Source organism: Sinocyclocheilus anshuiensis, unplaced genomic scaffold (genome assembly GCF_001515605.1).
Source record: "Sinocyclocheilus anshuiensis isolate Anshui unplaced genomic scaffold, SAMN03320099.WGS_v1.1 scaffold930, whole genome shotgun sequence".
Taxonomy (NCBI): Eukaryota; Metazoa; Chordata; class Actinopteri; order Cypriniformes; family Cyprinidae; genus Sinocyclocheilus; species Sinocyclocheilus anshuiensis.
Window position 1 is genome coordinate 978806 of NW_015539900.1, and position 20228 is coordinate 999033.

At 36.4% G+C, this 20228-nt stretch overlaps 2 protein-coding genes across 5 annotated transcripts in view; one reads left to right on the forward strand and one right to left on the reverse strand.

The window, feature by feature from the left end:
- Positions 1–2138: 2138 nt before the first annotated feature.
- On the reverse strand, positions 2139–12648 carry LOC107686043 (regulator of G-protein signaling 20-like). Of its 3 annotated transcripts, none has more exons than XM_016482865.1 (5): positions 12248–12648; positions 4823–4986; positions 4325–4402; positions 3088–3322; positions 2139–2993 (listed from the first exon to the last, which is right to left on the reverse strand). In XM_016482865.1, exons 1-5 carry the CDS (start codon positions 12458–12460, stop codon positions 2805–2807), a joined length of 879 nt encoding a protein of 292 aa, XP_016338351.1. In that variant the 5' UTR covers positions 12461–12648; the 3' UTR covers positions 2139–2804. The 3 variants fall into 3 exon arrangements, with proteins under 3 accessions (XP_016338351.1, XP_016338350.1, XP_016338352.1); XM_016482864.1 differs by having other exon boundaries at positions 4325–4414; XM_016482866.1 differs by lacking the exon at positions 4325–4402.
- A 2087-nt stretch (positions 12649–14735) lies between these two features.
- LOC107686042 (V-type proton ATPase subunit H) overlaps positions 14736–20228 on the forward strand; it is a 71207-nt gene continuing 65714 nt past the window's right edge. For both annotated transcript variants that reach the window (XM_016482862.1, XM_016482863.1), the window contains exons 1-2: positions 14736–14804; positions 15399–15532. In XM_016482862.1, coding sequence (XP_016338348.1) covers positions 15429–15532 — 104 coding nt within the window. In that variant the 5' untranslated portion in view covers positions 14736–14804; positions 15399–15428. The remainder of the gene's footprint in view (positions 14805–15398; positions 15533–20228) is intronic.

Here is a 20228-nt window from a genome sequence, read left to right on the forward strand (position 1 = left end):
TGTTATAGCACTTGTATATCATTGCTCTTTTGTTGATTTTGATTGCTTCCATTGTCCTCATTTGTAAGTCGATTTGGATAAAAGCGTCTGCTAAATGACTAAATGTAATGTAATTATTTACATGGCAAATATAGATCAAATCATTTTTGGAACTGGTAATCTTCTAAGAAATAAATAAATATTTTAGATTATGCATATTTATATGCATGCCCTGCAGATCATATCAGTGTATTTTTATAAATATTTTTAATTAACTGGCAATTTTATGTATGTATTGTATATATATATATATATATTTACATTTATTATTATTAATTTATTTTATAAATGAGGGCACTGCATTTTTATATTATTTTGTAATTTCCTGACTTCTAGAACAGTATGAGTAAATTAGACAGCAAAGTAGGGGTGAGAAAATACACCTCACGGATTCGAACCCAAGTTCCCATGATCCCACAAACTCATGTGTCAATCCACATTCCGCAGCTTTGACAACAATCACACATTTTAACATTATTGTGCTTTATTGTATCTTAAAGATTCCAAATGCCCACAAATCATTATTTTTCTCAATTCATTAAAACAGAAAAAAACGAATCTGATTACTGTAAACATTCACATATTATTAGTCAAACAAAAATTTATTATAATTTTTATGTAAACTGATTGGAAAATAACACTTTTTTTGTATACTTTACAGAACAACAACAAAAAAGAGAGAAAGAAAAAAAGATTTATAGGCAGTATAACTCCAAACCATTGGCTTAGATTGTGTTTGAGGTTGATCTATGTGGTAAATCCCTCAGCTCAAATTGCACATATCAATTGCACATTTCATATTAAGTTAATCTAAGACAAGTAGAAGCACCACCATGAAATACATGTTGGTAGATGTACGTCTGGACTCTAATGAATTGTACCTGACTAAACAGACCCACTTCAGCACTTGACAAAACCAAGGTCGCCGTGATTTTGCCAAGTAAGACATGTTCCTGGATCAACATCTTTTGTTGATCCTGGATCAACATTACTGTCCAAAAATATAGACTAAACCCAATCCCTACCCCTAAACTTAACCCTACCCATAATTTATTCCTAAAATCAGTGTGAAATGATAGCTCATTTACAAGGGTGTAGAAGCACCTAACCCTGATCGTAAGCCTAAAACAGATATTTCCTGGGTTGATAGGAATGTTGTTCCAGGATCAACAAGGATGTTGATCCGGGAACATGTTGTACTTGGTGAAATCACGGTCACCAATGGTGTTTTTCGCTCCAAAACTAGAGGCAAACAAAGTGCAATAGCTCAATTCAGAAGTCACCACCGTGCAGGACAAGTCATCTCATGAATGATCAAAAGCCCAGAGTCTACGTACTGTATGTGGCAAGAGTTTAAATCAACTATTGCCAAAAAAGAGATGTCACAAAATTGAATGTCAAGGCACTTCCCCGAGTGAGGATCTTGTCTTTGAGCGACATGAAATTCAGGCAACAAAGTAATTCACAGAACTAAAAATATAGTACGAACTTGGCAGCTCCAATTCTAGTCAGTTGTATTGGAGAGAAAGCTAATCGCACAGTTTTACTGGACTTGGCTACTTTGGTGTCATCTACTTATGAGGGTCCTAGCAATAAAACCTGCACCTTTCCTTTCAGGGCTCATGTTTAGATCTAAAACACATTTGATACTGTAATATAATACCTGCATGTTAAATCTCTTCTATCCGAGGTCATTCGTATAAATATTACTACCTCTACATACTGTACACTAATGAGGCTTTCAGTCTTCGTAGCATCTTTGGGTTGAGTACATGCAAGGAATAGTTGCCATGTCCAACCAATTCTTAGTTGAATCAATGAATGCTATGATACAGAAAAACACTTATGGATAGATGATACTTATGTAAATACATTTTTGATATTTTCTAGCAGTACAAAAGGCAGGGGAAATAACTGTACTAAGCTGTCTGAGATATGCTATTTGATTTTAAATACTCATTTAAATACATGTTTCCCCCTTACAATATATTTTTTCTCTTTAATTATAATTTTTAGTTTTTCTCTTTATTTCTGATAATGATGATTTCTCATTGGAGATGCCAAGTCATTATTCAATTCAATTCAAGTTTATTTGTATAGCACTTTTACGATACAAATCATTGCAAAGCAACTTTACAGCAAATTAATTAATTATAATAGGGGTTATTTGATAAAGTAGCTGTAACAATACTGTTTACAACGGGGCGTCCCGTGAGTAGAGCTGAAGCGTTGCCTTGACTCAAGCTTTGATTCTCATACGCATTTTTCATAAACGGGCAATTCTTGTTACCCATAATTCCCTTTTCTTTAAATATTGTAAGACAAGAAAAAAAAGATTGAAGAACTGTAATACAAATTCATAAATATATCTACTGTATATAGCCCACGATTGGTATCACATCTTCCTTCGAACATTAATACAAAACAATGAATTAAAAACAATAAAAAAAAAACTGCCAACACAAATAAAATCGATTATTTTTCTTAAAAACACCGAAACGCACTGATAATCCTTTGGAGCATCGTTTGCTATGCTGATCTGTAGCAGTACTTGTAGAGTACTTGTGTTGAGCCCTCGGGAAATTTGAGACATTTTTTTAAAATCCAGTGACCTGGAGACCTGAGCGTCTTTTTTCAGGTACAGATCGCTATAGCGGTAAAATCCCTGGGAGAACCCGTGCTGGGGTCCTTTTAAACATATTCTACATAAGAAAAGGTAACGGGCAAAAGATAGGGAGGGGGCATTCGACCGGGATCACAGAGATCTAAGTTTCCACCGACTGCTCAGAGACTGTCTTAAGCAGGCTTTTGTATACCGACGAGTTCATGAATCGCGGATACGAGTCTCTTTGCATTAGTGTGAATATCTGGAGCTGGGCATCGTCAAACGTGTGGGATGTTGGCTCCAGCATGTTCCTGTTTATAACCTCTCGAACTCTAGAGTCGAGGCTCACCTGAAAAAAGCACAAAAAACAAGAATATTAATCACCCTGATTAAACAGGAAATGTGATTAGCTTGTTTCTAGATGTGCTGATGTGTTCTCTCACCTCTTTGGGTGAGAGGATAGAGATGTAGTCTTCATATATTATCCGTGCCTTCTCCTCGATGAGGCTCTTATTGGTTTCCTTACTGAATTCCTCGCAGGCCAACCAGAAGAGCATGTTTTCCTCACTGAATTCGGTGCGCAGAAACTGCCGGAAGGCACTTCTTCCAGCGGGGCATTGCATCAGTTTGTCGAAAGATTGCCCCCACAAGCAGACCTCCTCCGCAGTCGGTTTCGTACTGCCAAAAAACAGAAGGGTCTTAGTCAACTTTGGCAACAGACGCATCAGTAACAGTTTTCTTCTGTTCTTCATGTTTTTTTTTTCATGAAATACTGTTACAGCAAAAATATTTTAGGTGTAATTTGTCAGAAATTTGAATGTTGCAGAACTATAATAATTCACTTAAATAAAAATAAAGAATATTTTGGGGTAATGTGTCAGAAAGTTGCATCCTAGAGAAAAAGTGTAATTCGTTTAAATAAAAATAAAGAATATTTTGGGGTACTTTGTCAGAGCAAAGTACCCCTAACCCTAGAGAAAAATAGTAGTTAATTTCAATAAAAACAAAGAATGTTTTGGGGTGATTTGTCATAAAGTTGCATCCTACAGAAAAATAGTAATTCATTTAAATAAAAAGAAAGATTATTTTATGTGTAATTTCTCAGAACGTTGCATCTCACAAAACTACAGCAATTAATTTAAATAAAAATACAGAATATTTTGGGATAATTTGTCAGAAAGTTGCATCCTACATGAACAATAGTAATTCATTTAAATAAAAATAAAGATTATTTTGTGTGTAATTTCTCAGAACGTTGCATCTCACAAAACTACCGCAATTAATTTAAATAAAAATAAATAATATTTTAGGTATAATTTGCCAGAAAGTTGCATCTTGTGGAACTAGAGTAATCAATTAAAATAAAAACTACGAATATTTCATGCGTAATTTCTCAGAAAGTTGCATCTTGCAATAATTATAGTAATTATTATTTTTTTTAATAAAACAAAACTAAAACAACTTAGCAAACAATTTAGATTATGAAGCTATAAAAGCCTTTTTTGGTTTCAATATTTTACAGAAAATGCTTATATTTTTATTTATTTTTACATATGAATATTAAATTACACCTAATTAACATAACATTGTAGCTAGCCAATCATTTTTTTAAATGACCTGTAAGTTACTTTTTTTGTATTTTTACTAATCCTCTTTCAATAAAAGGCTGGAACGACTGACCTTTCCTCAAAGTCTGCATTCCCCTCTGCTTTAAAATCATACGAGGCTCTCCGGTTCCTCTCATCTCTGTCTTCATTCCTAACAGTGAGACTGCAAGGTTGTAAACACATCATGATCCCAAGACACCTAACAGTAGGCATTAGGAAGCCTTGGAGTATCTTTCACCTGCTCAACGTTCAGTTTATATCAGTAACTGGTGCTCATTTTAAGCTCACAGCCAGAATATCAAGAGTTCTGGTGTTTTTCAAAGCAGATGTCTTGGGATCTCAGACACTTCAGTAAAAATGACATCATACTTGCGGAATGAGCAAAAACAGTACTTAAATCACATCTGAGCAATATTCCAGGTATATTTACTGTAGTGAAGATAAGTAATAATCTTGTCAAATGCAATTATTTTCTTATAATACAGTGATTTCCTGGCCATTAGTTTGGCCCGAAACGAACCTTGTTAGATAAGATCTCACATTAGCAGCATAACGAAAGAAAAACTCCTACCAGGAGCAACTGCAGCAACAGCACCAACAGAAGCAGCAGGCATTGGAGCCACGGTTCCCCTGGCCGGGCTGCTCGTTCTGCGCCGGTGCTGTGGTGCCCGCTACCGACTCCTGCTGCACCGACATCTGCCTCTTTCGCATCTCCATCCGCTCTGATCCCATGGGCTGCAGAAAACAGGATGCAACTGAGACGGAGCCAATACAACTGCAGCCACAGAGATCAACTGGATGAATTAATGGCTCAACAAACAAATGTAGGGTTTAGGTATTGGAGGAAGTTATTTTCCTCAAGTCCACTTAAACATTTTGTGGTTTCCAATGGAGAAAATAAAGCTTTTAACGAAACAACAAATATGCACGAAAGTGGCTTCCATTAACTGACCATGCTAGAAAATAAAAGGATGGATGGCAACCCCAACAAGATGCCGAACTCACATAGAAATTGGGTGAAGAAGACATGCTTTAACTTGACCAGAAACCAAAATGTCCTAGCATGTCACAAACACTAACATGTCACGTCATACTTATTTCAAACAGCTCTCCACAGCTTCTCTGAATAAATGGATACAACCCATACATAAACACTTCTTTTTTTGTAATGGCTTTCTAGATTTTGTGTAGAAAAAGTCAATTTTACAACTAATAACTGATAGATTACAGTTTCTACCATATCTGAATCATAAGCATGTTGATGAAATAGCTTATTATCATAAGATAATTGTCACATTTAGTGTTACAGTGCTTCTCATTCTGCAAACATGCTTAGGCCTACAGCACAATAAATTTAGACTTGTTGCCATGTGGGTGGGTTTTCTCTATTTCTCTATTTTGGTGTCTGCACTGATTTAAACAACCTGGCTTTAGGGTTCAAACAAACCACGCATTGAATAAAAACCGAAGGTTATTTGAAGCAAATGTGTAAGTTTCTGTACTGAGCTGTCTTTATGAATGCATACAGATACGAGTTATAATTATTAGGCTATATGACTCCTGATCAATAGTTCTGATCTTGCTGTGTTAATTCCAAAGAATCGTGGGAATCAAATTCCTCGTTTGAGCTGGAAGATGTTGTAATATTTGGGGGTAGGAGGGGGCGCAGCACGCATCTAGCTGCAGTCGTATCCCTTCCCTTCATCAGTGATCACAGCCGCGGTGCATAAGAAATGCTCGAGCCGTGATTGATGGTAATAAACACGATTAAAAAAAAAAATCATTTGGTATTTTGCGGAATTTTTTGTCTGCATGATTTCACGACTAGCAAACGATGATAATTACACTGGCTCACAGAAAAGCCTGATATGGTCTGCTAGATTTTACCGAAGCAGAACAGACAAAAAAATATATATATATATATTATAGCTTTAAATGTGAACCGCATCCTTAAACATGGGGCGCACTGGGAAAAATAAAAAGACAGCGCATTCTACTAAAAAAAACCTAATGGACTACCATTTCCATCGCATATCCTCGCATTGCAAAGTGCCACCATGAAGCCCAGCTACAATATCTCTTTATCACCCTGGACAAACATCGAAAATACATTTCTGTCAAACATGACATGCCATCTTCAACAATAAAAATCAAAGGTCGTTTTCTCCACGGATACCCTGTATATTAAAAAAAAAAAAACTTAGGATCCCCATACTTACAATTTCACCATGTATGCCCAGAGATAAGAGATATACTTTGCCTTGATTACATCCGTTGGCGTAAGGATTTTTTAAAGACCGGCTGTTTTTTAACAATGCGCATGCGTGTCTCTCGCGAGCTGTGGCGGTGGTAGCGTAAATCCTCTGGATGTCACTGATTCATGATGCACTTACATCTAACGGTGAAATATGACATATTTAAATGTTTTCCTGCACTCCTGCGATTTTTACTTTCAAATTATTTACACACCCAACGCCACGCATCCGCATGCGGGTTGTCAAGAAAATGAGTCGCAAACGTCAGCTTAGTAGCCTAATAAATAAAACGCTCATATTGTTTTGTGTGTTTAATGGAGGAGGATGGCTAGGTTTAACACTGCCACCAATTAAACGAGTGGTCATGCAGACCGATTGTGTCCCTGTGCGCCTCACATAAGGTGTCAATAATGTGACTGAGGGTTATGGTGAACCATGGACTTAAAATGTGAGGAAGACCCCCGCCCTAAGCACAGTAACATCATAAGGAGGTTCCCTTTCTCGTCAGGAACTAGGACTTTCTTAGAGTCACTGGTGACAGAATAGATTCTGTTGCACTCTTGGATGAAATTTGTGCATTTTACAAGAATGTAATAAACATTCACCAAATTCTTCAAATAAATAAATGAATTATATATAATTCAATAATACAAGTAGCCTAATAAATACATTGAATACATTGATTTTGTGCAAGTGAAGAGTGGAATTTTTTTTTACTTCAGTGTGAATAACTCAGGAATTTGATCTGAAATTGCCCAGTTCTTTAATCTCTGAAATTAATGTTATTATTGTAACAGCATGCAGCTGATATCGTTGGAATATTTTCGATTTTTACATGGAATATTCAAATTCAAATTCGAAGTTCTCAAATTACCAGCCTCTTCCCACTTTTTACCTAAAACATACTCACTTATTAATTCTCTAATATGGTTCACTGAGATGGTTGGATCAAATCTTGGTGACGGCAGAATAGAGGCGGATCGCAGCACAACTGACTCTGTCCATGGTCCTGAATTTGCATCAACATCAACAGGTTCTAGCAACCAAAAGCATACAAATACTCGTCGTGCAATGAAATACCAAATATAATAGTAACTCATTATATTGTAAGCATGAAAATGGTTATAGACTGATATGAAAACGCGTATGACTTCAACTCAACCACATGACGTGTTAATTTGCTGACATAATTATCAGTTGCATACAGTCGTGATTACCATCTTTACTGGTCTACGGCCTTTCATTGGGAAATCTAGGGGCATTAGTGACATCTGCTGGAGCTGTGAGCGGAATTGCTGGAAAAACCAAATGTGAGTAAGACATCAAAGACGAGTCTGCTGTGCATATCAGAAACGCCGTATTTAAAGGTGATAATGTGCGATGAAAATAATTCATATCCATCGGGAATACTTAGAAACGTGAAACTATAGATCTAGATGTAGTATATATGGAGACAGAGTCATGACATCCAACCATTGTGTAGTAGGGATGTGCATCTCATGACTGAGGCTGATACGATACGCATCTCGATGCATAGCCAACGATACGATACATTAAAGATACATATAAAGCAGCTACCGATGCGATGCGATACGATTCACCCCTATTACGATGCAGTGCGATCCGATTTCGATTCGATTCGATTCGATTCGATTCAACACAATGCAATTCGAGACAATACGATGAAATGGAAAAAAATATGATCACTTTTACTGTTTCATAAAACAAGTTTACCAGATAAGCCAGGTTTATTTCAGTTAGTCTGACTCATTGTCAAATGATTTGGTTCCATAAAGCAAATTTAACATAGATCAACTTCAGTCACTGTGGCAACGTATGCTGGGAAACTAACCTGGTCTAAAGCAGGTTAACTGTCAGACTAAACTGAGTTCCTCTAACACTGACCAATAGGAACACTATTATTTGACTTTTTTTTTTTTTTTTTTTACATTTTTTAGTTAAAATTCTACAAAAGGCACATTTAATGTCCAACAACCAATATTTTAGCAAAATGTATATTTTACTCAGAATTATTGCGCTCCTATTCGATTGCGCGCCGTCTGTTTAGCACGCATGAACGCAGCAGCGCTCGTTGCTCTCGCGTGCCACGCCAACTCCTGACAGCAAAATTGATATATTTGCATGACTTTCTAACATTTACAGATGAAAAATATACCTGTGACATGTCAGTTATGCACTGAGGAAAACACAACGTCTCAAATGCATTAAACAGCACGAATATATTCACTGTTTGCCATGGTGGATCGATTTGATCCATGATCTACATCAGTGGTTCCCAACCCTGGTCCTGGAGGCACCCCAACACTGCACGTTCTTATGGTACCGCTTTAGCCCCGATTGATTTGTTAGGTTATTTCAAGTCAGGTTTTGGACTTTAATCCCAGTTTTTTCTCGGGTCTCCGTGGTGTTGTGATGCGTCATATTTAGCAGCAGCGGTGATGAGAGAACGCGCTTGACATACAAATACATAGATAACAGATTATTGGTCACTTTCTAAATAATAAAAGTATAGCGCATCCACTAGTAATTATATATAAATAAATCGGGTTTTACCGATGCAAATATGTTAGAAAAGATGCATCGCATCGTTAACTTTTTATGCCGATGCACCGAGCGAATCGGGGAATCTTCCCATCCCTACTGTGTAGGAAAAGAGAGTGAGAGAGGTACAGCTCTTTGGAAACACTAGGTGGTACTGTTTGACCGCTTGTATAGGTCTATACCTTTTCCCCAAATAACTACAGTTTAATGGCTAGGGCTGCATATTTTAAATTAATTTGCATCACTAGATATCAGTTCTGATCATTCTTTAAAGTCTATTGATCGTAGGTTGTGGCCTGTTTTGAAAGAATGTTGTAAAACAAGTAGTGAAATTCAATCTTCTAAAAACAGTCTTAGACTAAATATACAGTATCAACTGGTGGCACATTCAGAAACAGAGAACGACAGCTCAAACAAGCACCAAGAACATCAGCTTGTGCGTTCCAGCACCTTCTAAAAATGCAAACACTGGTTTAAGCTGCTGTATCCATGACAGATGAAAAGTTTGAATGCTTTAACAAACATTAGATATCTGAAATCATTCTTCTTAGTGTGCTTATTTTTTATGCATACAGTAGCCTTCCAGATGGAAATCAAAATATATAGTCAAGAGAACATAATAAACTGTTCATTTAGAATGGCATGAGTAAAGCAATAAGTCTATACTCTTTAAAGATGACATATAGCCACTGGGTTTCTTCAGAGTTATGAATTAAATATGACTATCATGTAATTCTTTTAATTTCTTCAGGAGTGTTTACATATTTTGTTATGTGACTGTTTATTGGACCAGCATTCTGTGACAAAGTGCAGGATTTCTGTAACACCGATACATATTCTTATAAAAAGTGAAAGGTCTGGTCTGAAATGATTTCACATCAAAACCAATACCTTAATGCCAATAGTGTGCAGAACTGTTCATTCTGACCTTTGAAAAAGAAAGGTCAGGAAAAACACAAACCGAGAACTCTCTAGGAGAGCAGAAGCTGGTCTTAAGGTTCATGCCATTTTCAAATTGATCTCCATGAAGGTCATTAGAGTTTCTCTTATGTGAATTTAAGACATTCATTAAAAATACACCAGATGTCCACCGCTGTAAGTTTCAAGGCCAGTCAGGTGTTCTATATTAAACTGTCTATCTATGATTTCATCTAACAAAGAGCTTTTTAATCTTGAAATTAAAAGTGAATAGAAAGTGTTCCATTCAATGAGAACAAGCTCTGAATCTGAAACTGTCATTTTTCCTCTGACATCATTTAATAACTAAAAGAGACTGTCTAATTTCCATCCAACATGCTGAAGATGTCAGAGGGCAACTATGTAGGCCTCAGTCTAGAAAAACCTGTCACATTTACTCAGATGTTTCACAATGATGAGTGCGATAGGTCATACTATAATCAGTACAGCCAATTCAGAAAAATAAGTATCTCCTGGCCTTTTTTTTTTTTCAGATATTCTGTGTAATCTGCCACCAAATGCCTAAAAACAAAACATGTTTAAAAAAAAATACATTTTGCATATCAGCAGTGTACCTATTGTGTCTGAATTATATTTATTGCAACCACTTATAAGATCTAATTAAGGGATAGTTCACCTCAAACGGAAATGACACTCTTGTGTTGTTTCAAACTTTTTTTTGTCTATATAATAAACTCCTTGTGGTCCATTGTTGTTTTGGACATCACTAACTTTATAGACAAATTGAAACCTTATAAAAAATTCTGTTTGTGTTCCACAGAAGAATGTAAGTTACATAGTTTTAGAACGAAATGAGGGTGAGTAAATCATATGAATCTTTTGGTGAACAATCAAGAAAAAGCATGACTTTAGTGCAATATTTCAGCATACTAAAGGCATTGATATATTTTTTAGAGTTCCATGTTCCTATAATCAACAAAGCTATTGAAATTACATTTTAACTGTATAGCCCAAGGAGGACTGGCCCCCTGGTGCACCCTGGTGTCTCAAGTTTTTTCCTTCTTCATTATACGGCATTAAATAAAGTTTTCTGTTCCTTGTCACAGTGGCCTTTGGCTTGCACACTAGGGAACTAAAGATAAAATTATTATGCCATGACTTTCAATTACCTTCTTGGTTGAACTGCTTAGTAGGGTGATATGCCCAAAAACTTAAACCATGATATGCGGCATTTTAAATATGACAACGACACATCACATAATATTAACAAGGCTTGTCACTACACCAAAATTGCATTTAAACACAAACCATACAATTACTAATCCTCAATATCACCTCAAAACAAATTGTTAACTTCAGTTGACAACTATTATACATCCAACTTAAATGTTATAAATGCATTAAAGTGCAGCCTATCCTATCATCCAGCTTTAAATGTGGACTTTAACAAATAAAGGTATTATAAACATTGACATTCATTTTTGTAAAGCTGTTAAATAAAATTGTGTATTTTTAACATAAGAACGGGTGCCCCCATTTAACTTGAATGTGTGAGACTTCCGGTATCATCCGCTTCCAGTTATTTTTAGCTGTACAAAACAGCTTGTTATGCTGCTTGATACTGCATACTGGTATGTCTTATCGTAATATTTCAATTTATTGTCAGAATAATAAACACACTGGATCATAGCTCAAATAGTTTTACTGTTTACTACACTTAGTCATTCTAGTTGTTTACCTATAGCGGCTAATGAATTGGAAGTCTTGCATGTCCACAGAAAATAGCTTACTTCCATGTTGCACAATATTAGATAATCACTCTTCTAATTCTGTATTTTTGATGTTTGTCATGATGTCTAAGTGCTTAAAAATAAGATTTCACCAAAAACCTACAGTGTAGACCTTATGTGTACAATCATGTTGGTGTGAAGCTATTCCTATTAAACAAAACGTGTTGCGTAAATTGTGTTGCACCTACTCTTAATCCGTTTTCAGACAGGAAGGCTTCTAGAAATAACCTGATCACATCAAAGAGAGCTGCCTCCATGGACAATAAATAACACCCAAAAACCACTGGTATAAATCTATGGACATGGAAAGCATTTGTTACTGTCAAAATCTGTACTTTCTCATCATAGTCAATCTAGCTGTCAAGAATGACAAAATGCTCTTTTGTAAAGCTCTTGTGGCTCTCATGCATGGCTATCTTTAAATAATTAATAGTGCTGACATGATTCAGGTTGGTGCATACTCTGACTTACCTGAAAGGATATGGGATCCTTTGGTCTGTCCTCCGTATTATCATTCTCGTCCTCATTTTCATAACTTCCTGTCGCAAAATAACCCTCGTCATGCCGACAGGCCAAGAGAAGATGCCGTAGCTGCCCCCACATCAAGTAGGGAGAAATCCGAACGCTCTGTACCACAGAAAAGGGCCAGACCTCCCACTTTAAGATGATTCTGTTACATGGCATAGCTCATCTAAAGCCTTTTCGTTTTGTTAAAGAACTAACATGTTCCCAAAGACCCAAAGCCATGAGGTTTCTCATGATCCACGGCAGTTTCACATCTCTGGTCAGCAGGTACCTTAACAAAAGGAACTTAAACAGAAGACAACAAATGAGAGCAGCACTTGGTGAACAGGGCAGAAAAGGGATTACACTTGTGCATGTCCAATCGAGTCTGATCCCCCAGTGGTTTAGTGCACTTCAAAGGCTTAGGACAGATTAAACACAGGATGTGTGTGCCTGTGGTTCACAGCCATGAGTGTGTGGTGTGAGCAGCATTTTGAATAAAGTGGATGCATTTATAGAGTACAATATATGAGAACTTCACCAGTCAAATGTGGTTAACTTGACTACTCTTTACTGTTTCATTAACTTCTATGTGCTAAAAGTTTGATTTCTATACCTAGAAAAGTAATGTAAATGAATGTTTTTGTTGTTATAAATAAATTAAAAAAAACATACATTTTATACTAATGCCTATTTTATCAGGTAGAAATTGTGTCAAAAATATTTAAAGCGAGACTACAGTGCCCGGGAGCTGACATGTTCGGTTCACTTGTTGTGGCCACGACAAAACTAAGTGAACTGAACATGTCAGCTCCAGGTGTAGTGCCGAAATTTGCACCCTGCCAGATTATGCACCCCCTAGTATTGGTAAATTTAGGAGTAGGTGTGGTGGAGGGATTATGATTAGGGGTGGGGTTGGGATTAGGCAATCAGGTAGCGACTTCAACGAGGGGGTGCATAATCTGGCAGGGGTGCAGAATTCGGCACAACACCGGCCACCGTACGAGACAGACAACTGCAGGTGAATAGGGTAAAAAAAAAACTTACCCAGCTGATTGATTACATTGATAATTGCAAAAAATGTTTGTATTACAAATTTTCTAAAATGTTAGGTTTAGATATGCAAATGAGTCATTATTTAATGAAATATGCGCTAATTTGCATACATTTCTAGTACAAAAATCGATCTAAACACTGGATGATGTCAGTTTCAAAATTCTTGTTTAATTTTTTTGACATATTAGAGTCAAACGTTTTTACAGAGGGAATTTTGGGTATCTAATTTTTGTCATTCCATAATTCAGAAAATGCTTAGAACGGACAGAGAACATTATATTTTCACAATTTTTGGGGGGATTAAAATGTTGTATATAATCAAGCAAATTATATATGTAGAAATCCCTCTGTAAAAACCTTCAGGATATAGACAGGAATAAAAATATAAAGTTTGGTGTGTGTAAGTGCTACTGAAGTGGAGATTTATGGCTCAGTGTACGAGAAAAAAACTCATTTTGAGAAAACAGCCTTTAAAAATATGTATTGTCATTGAAATCTATTGACACAAATAGATAAAGTGCTATAAAAGAAACACTTAGCAGTGTCTTTTGGATGTTTGCTGTCCACTAGTCTAAAAAAACACTTTATGAAAAACCAAAAAGCCCAAAATCTCAAACTTGACAGGTGCATGAAAAAAACAGTGTTTTTGCCTGCAGTGTCTCCCCTTAAATAAATCTTTTTATTTTTTATTCTTATCCAGTAAGCCATGAATGACTGAAAAAGTCATGTAAATTCACTGGTTAAAAAGTGGGATCCTTGAAAAACATTCATCTCTTAAAACTTCTGGAATTCTGAAACTGAATCATTTTAATTCAATAATTAATCTATTAGAATGATTTAATTACAATAATTTTCATTATAATTTTTAATTCAGTTATTTACTTTTAAATATATGTTATTTAATTACAATTATTAGGGGCCAAGCACCGAAGGTGCAGTTGCACCTAGTGTATCCGTTAGCGTCATTTTTCTTCTTCCGCCGCAAGTCTATGGCAGCCCATAGAACCGCTTGCGGGAAAGTTGTGATTATAATTATTGTAGTTAATTATTTTAATCTGGTTTCACTCGTTGCTGCAGGCTTCGAATATTGTTGTGTAGCTACAATAGGGGTGCTTGGAGTCAAAAAGTTGAAGAACCACTGATATAAATACATATGACTGTATTATATACAGATGTATATTAAATGAAAGCATGGACATTTATTTACAGAAGTAGGCCTATATTATGTCATCATACCTCAAATCTCTCTATAAAGCACGACTCAACTTTATTTTTTTGACGTTGCATGGTGTTCCTTATGAACGCGTCCAGTGTTCATTTCATAGAGGGCAGTGAGCTGAATCAAATCTTCACCACTGAAAAAAGGTTGTGCTCTTTAAAGGGTTAATTCGCTGGTTCTCTCACATGACAGCATCACGTGACATTGATCCCGTGACGTCTTGTAGCAATTTGACAGAAGAGGCAGCAGGTAAGCGAGAAGTCAAATATATTTATAATATTTTTGCTCGAATTATTGCTAATTGGGTTCACAAATAATTACCAGATAACTGTATAGTAACGTCTGACTAAACACAAAGTCTAGGCGCTACCTTTCCAACCCGCTGTTTTCTGCATAAGCAGTTGTCAGTGGCTCTATCCATTCAGTGTTTTTGTTTGTTTGTTTTGAAGACGTATAACACATTTTATCCAATTATTTTAAAAAGATATGTACAGACCTACCGAAACGTTTAGTTAATCTCATCTATATTTTAAGTAAATTCGCATTTTTACCCGTTCACCCCATATATATATATCTCTATGGTTCACCCTTAGCTAGCTGATACACGACCCCTGCTAACGTTACGCTAAATAAGTTTTATAGTGTTTATTAGTAATACATTGTAGTTTTTGCACAGTAATCAATTGTAATCTTTGTTAAACATTTTTTTCATTGTGTGTTACCGTTTCTAACCATTTTTCGAGGGGATAAGTTAGCTGGAATGAGTACAGATGCTGCAGTATTTGTCATAGTGGCCTTTTCAGGGACAGCACGTCACGATTTGATATTTGATATTGTGTTCAGTTTTAAGGTCCTAATATACAAGAACTCAAGATGGATATCCGAGGGGCAGTGGACGCTGCCGTCCCTACCAACATCATCGCAGCCAAGGCCGCAGAGGTCCGAGCAAACAAGGTCAACTGGCAGTCCTACCTCCAGTGAGTACATCTCAATACCACTTCTGCTTCAATATTCCTCTCCTAGATCCAATGGAACAACTACATCTGAAATCTGAAAGCATTTTTGGGTCTTGTAGCATACTGTCAGTATCACAAGAGACCGAATTTTCGGTGATGCCTAAAATGCTGTCTTTGTAGGCAGCTCACCAGTTTGAAGAGGTCACTGACTATGAAACAAGAACAAAACCAGTTGTGTATCTTCAGAATTGTATATCTTGAGAATTTGGATCTTGGTTTCTTTCTTAGATACAGATTAAATAAGTTAACTTAGCATATTTGCTAATTTCCCTGGTGTAATGCTTCTCTAAAACAGGAACAAGTTCTAGATCTTTTAAGGAAACTGAGTTTGTGTCACATTGTCTTGTGACAGTTATGATGGAGGTAATGTGTGTGTGTGTGTGTGGCTGTGGCTGTTTCTGTGTGTTTTTCTGTCTTTTTCTGGTTCTGAGAGTGAGTGATTTAAGGTTTGTCATTTCTTGTATGCATAGTCCTCCCTTAATGTTATTCACCAACTAAGTCAACACTACTTTTTTTTTTTTAAATGAATATGTTTCTAAAGGTAGTAATTTATGCTTAAGGATAATCTAGGTAATTATAGTTATATTTTCTAACTCATATGTGATATTTACTGTTTACATAGTAGTATCGTTATTAACTCCCCCCTGTCATAAAACCCAGAAAGCTTTTCAGTGATGTCAGGGTCTTTATATGATTGGCTTCCAAAGTGCATGTGAGACAAGTTGACTTTTACATGTTGTCCAATGAAAAGACATGGAGCTTGTCATTTCCTTTTTGTATTACAAAATCCCTGTCTTCTGTTTTTTTCTGTCAAATGTGTGTTAATCACTTCTACTGTTCAAAAGTTTAGGGTCAGGTTTAGAAAGAAATTAGGAAAATAATACTTTTATGTAGCACTTGGAGCAATAAATGGGTTTTAAAATGTTTAAAAATTAACTGTTTCAGATAAATGCTGTTTCTTTGACCTTTCTATTCATCACATAATCCTGAAAAAAATGCATCATGGTTTCCATAAAATTATTAAGCAGCACAACTGTTTTGAACATTGATAATGATAAGAAATGTTTCCTGAGCACCAAATTTCTGAAGGACCGTGTTACATTGAAGACTGGAGTGATAGCTGCTAAAAAAAATCAGCTTAGCCATCACAGCAATAAATTGTATTTTAATATGGACAACAGTTATTTGAAGTTGTAATAGTTTGTTTTTGCTATATTTTTGATCAAACAAATGCAGCCTTGGTGAGCATAAGGACTTCTTTCAAAAAATCCTACCGACCTCAGACCATTCAGACTTAAAGGGGCCATATGATGCGATTTCAATTTTTCCTTTCTCTTTGAAGTGATACAAGCTCTTGGTGCATAAAGAAGATCTGTAAAGTTGCAAAGACTAAAGTCTAATGTGTTTTTTGAGCCTTAAACCACATAAACACATTTCATTTTACCAAATACACAAAATAATGTTCTTTTCAGCAACAGGTAGTGTTTTTGTTATATTTGTGTTGCATTATAGTTGTTGTTATTTTTATTCTGCTATAAACAAGGCAATGGGATAGTTACAGAAAAGTGAAGACAATCAAAATTCAGTTAGAAAAAAAAAATATAAATGAAGTATAATAAAGACTGAATAATGAAGTATAATAAAGACTGCATAATGAAGTATGATAATCAGTCTATACTTGTAGTTTAAATCAGATGCATATTAATGCAGAGGGCATGTTGCAGGTGAAATCAGATTGATGCAAGGAAGGCAATAGCACAAATGTACTTGGTTGTTCATCTTAAGTTAGTCCTTGACACCATCTTAAAAATCAGAGTAAAAGTGCAAAATTACAGTTCAGAATAGTGTTGTCACAGTACCAAAATGTCAGTATTCGGTACCGATACCAGTGAAAATCCACGGTTCTCGGTACCAATTTCGGTACCAAAGCAAAACACAAAAACATGCTAATTGAACAACATTTTTATTAATAACGTTAAACAAAAATTAAATGTACAAAACCAATGCCATTCTTTATACTTATTTAAAAGTGTTTCAAGTTTTTCCACAAGTAATAAAAGTAAGAAAAAAGTAAACAAGTTTCACCCAAAAGTTTAGTCATAGTTCTGCTGCCACTGAAAAACATCTGTAAACTGTTGTCTGTTTTAGGGTTTGCTGGTGTGTTTCAGGATCTTCCTCAGTCTGCAGCTGTAAAAGGAAAATATAATATACTTCAGTAAAGCAATGGGCTGAGTCTGACCAAATGCAACATTAGATCATTGACACCAGCTAAAATATAACTTTACTCGGTACCACCGGTACTTAAAAAAACCTGGTACCGTAACGTTTTAATTTTTTTAGTACCGACTTGGTACCGAAATACCGGGTCTTTTGACAACACTTGTTCAGAAATTTTAATTGTTCTCTCATATTTCTCACAAGTTTTGAAGGAACAAGGCAGAGCTCAACAAAATGTATTTTTGCAACATACAGTAAAGCAATGTTAGATCATGCCTCCACAACTAGTCAGCAAAGTTGTCTAATACCCAAAAGTCTTGTCTGGTACCCAAAACCAGTACCCAAAACTGTATTAACAGTCTTCTATCAGCCAAGAAGTTGACTGAGCAAAGCCAGTGAAGAGCAGAAGCAAGAGACGAAGCGATGATAAAAAAGGAGCAGAGTTTTTTTTAATAAGCTTAGTTCTGTATGTTTCAATGCTCACCCAGACTTCGTCTGACCAGTACAAATACAAGAAGTAGTGTTATACCAAACTGCTTCACAACAAGGTCCCATAAACCTTGAATTTCCATAAATATACCCTTTTATCTCTTATTCATAAAGACAAACATCCCTTGAAAGTGAAACCACACAATCATAAGGGTAAACAACAATAATATATAAAAACAACAATAATATAAAAAACAATTTAATATAAATTAATAATCAATAAATGATTATTATAAATGGTTATATGATTAAATGGAGTAATAAAATTATTAAATAATAAATGATCATAAAGAAATTAATGAATAAATGGAGAATAAATGAAAGTAATTTATGGTTGCTCTCTTTGCTTCCGGCTTCGCTACTGTTCGGACGCTCTTGCTTACTGCTCCGCACTTTTCTCCCTATTTATGTACTTTTCTCTGATTTTTCTAAGATTTTAACTTCAGCAGATCAGCACAGTGTTCAAACAACACATTTTTGGCACAAACACTAAACTAAAAGTTTTTCGGGACTGGAATAATACTACGAAAAAGAGGACACTTTGCCTCCCACTGCCAGCAGCTTATATTCCGGAGACGGGAAAACACAGCTGCCTACATTCCAACAGACAAAAAAAAAATGCCTCTTGTGGAATCTACTTGCTGCATGAACTGCCACAGACTTCTACAAAGGATTGCGGTTCTTGAAACAAAGTTACTAGCTGGACTTTCAAAACAGGCGGAACACACAGCAGATCGTCATCATGGACCCCCTGAGCATACAGCCAGTGAGTCCAGTGAATCTAGTGTATCTCAACAGTTTATACCAAGTGTAGAGGAACAAGCCGAAACTGATCGACAGACTACTGCACAAACGGGGAGCGAGACCAAAAGGCACTCGAGACATCAGATTGTCACGAGTATCTTGTATTGCTGCCATAGCATCCTCTACCCCAGATACGGCTATGACAAGGCTTGCAAACACTGGTATTCTACCACCCCCTATAGATCTTGAGAACAGATTTGGAGCATTAATAAATGTGGGTGAGGAATCCCCAAATGTGATTGAACATGGATCGTATCAGCCAGCAGCTAACATTGCTACTAACAGGCGCTACAGACCGTGGTATTCAGTTCAGAGCGCAGCTGAGCCCAGGACTCTGATAGTGGGTGACTGACTCCATTATCAGAAACATCAGTAGCAGGACTGCAACTACATGCTGCTTTTCTCAAGCAACCGTCTCTGATGTGAACAAGGAACTTCGGAACATTCTAATTTAGAGTGCACTCTTTCGCTGCAAGCTCCCAGATATCAACTAAAAACGGCAGGCCCCACAACCAACGAAGCCTGTGGGCCCAGCTCGTCCTCCTCACCCTGTGAGAGCTCTCCGGCTGCTGCCATAACGCCAGGGCCCAAACCCTCCTCCATCTGTTGTAGGTGAACCAAAAACAACTGATAACAGCTCTGTGATATGTGATATGTGTCGGGTTCCCGCTATGATAGCAGCAACATTCACAAATGTTTACAGAACAAGCGGGAACCCAGTGTGTCTGTAGTTTTGGAACATTCTAATGAAGCACAAGACTGCAAATCGAATCATCATCCAAGTGGGGAAGAATGATATTCGTAAAGAGCAGTCAGAACTCCTTAAGAAGGATTTCAGTAAACTCTTTGAAACACTTCAAAGGCTTGAAGTTCAGTCGTTCATCAGTGGACCACTCCCAGCAAGGGGAACTAACATGTTTTCACGGTTGCTTGGGCTGAATACATGGCTACAAAGAACCTGCAGTATAAGGCTACGAAGCCAGAGCTTTCCCTATCCGATCTTTTTTTCCCCCTTGTCTCAAGAAATATCTGGTCCACACGAAACCACAAAACCGACACAAAACGATGTAGTATACATGCCTGACCAGTATGTGGTGCTGTAATTCTGCCACAGAGATACACTAAAAACGGAGAAGAAGACTTGGAC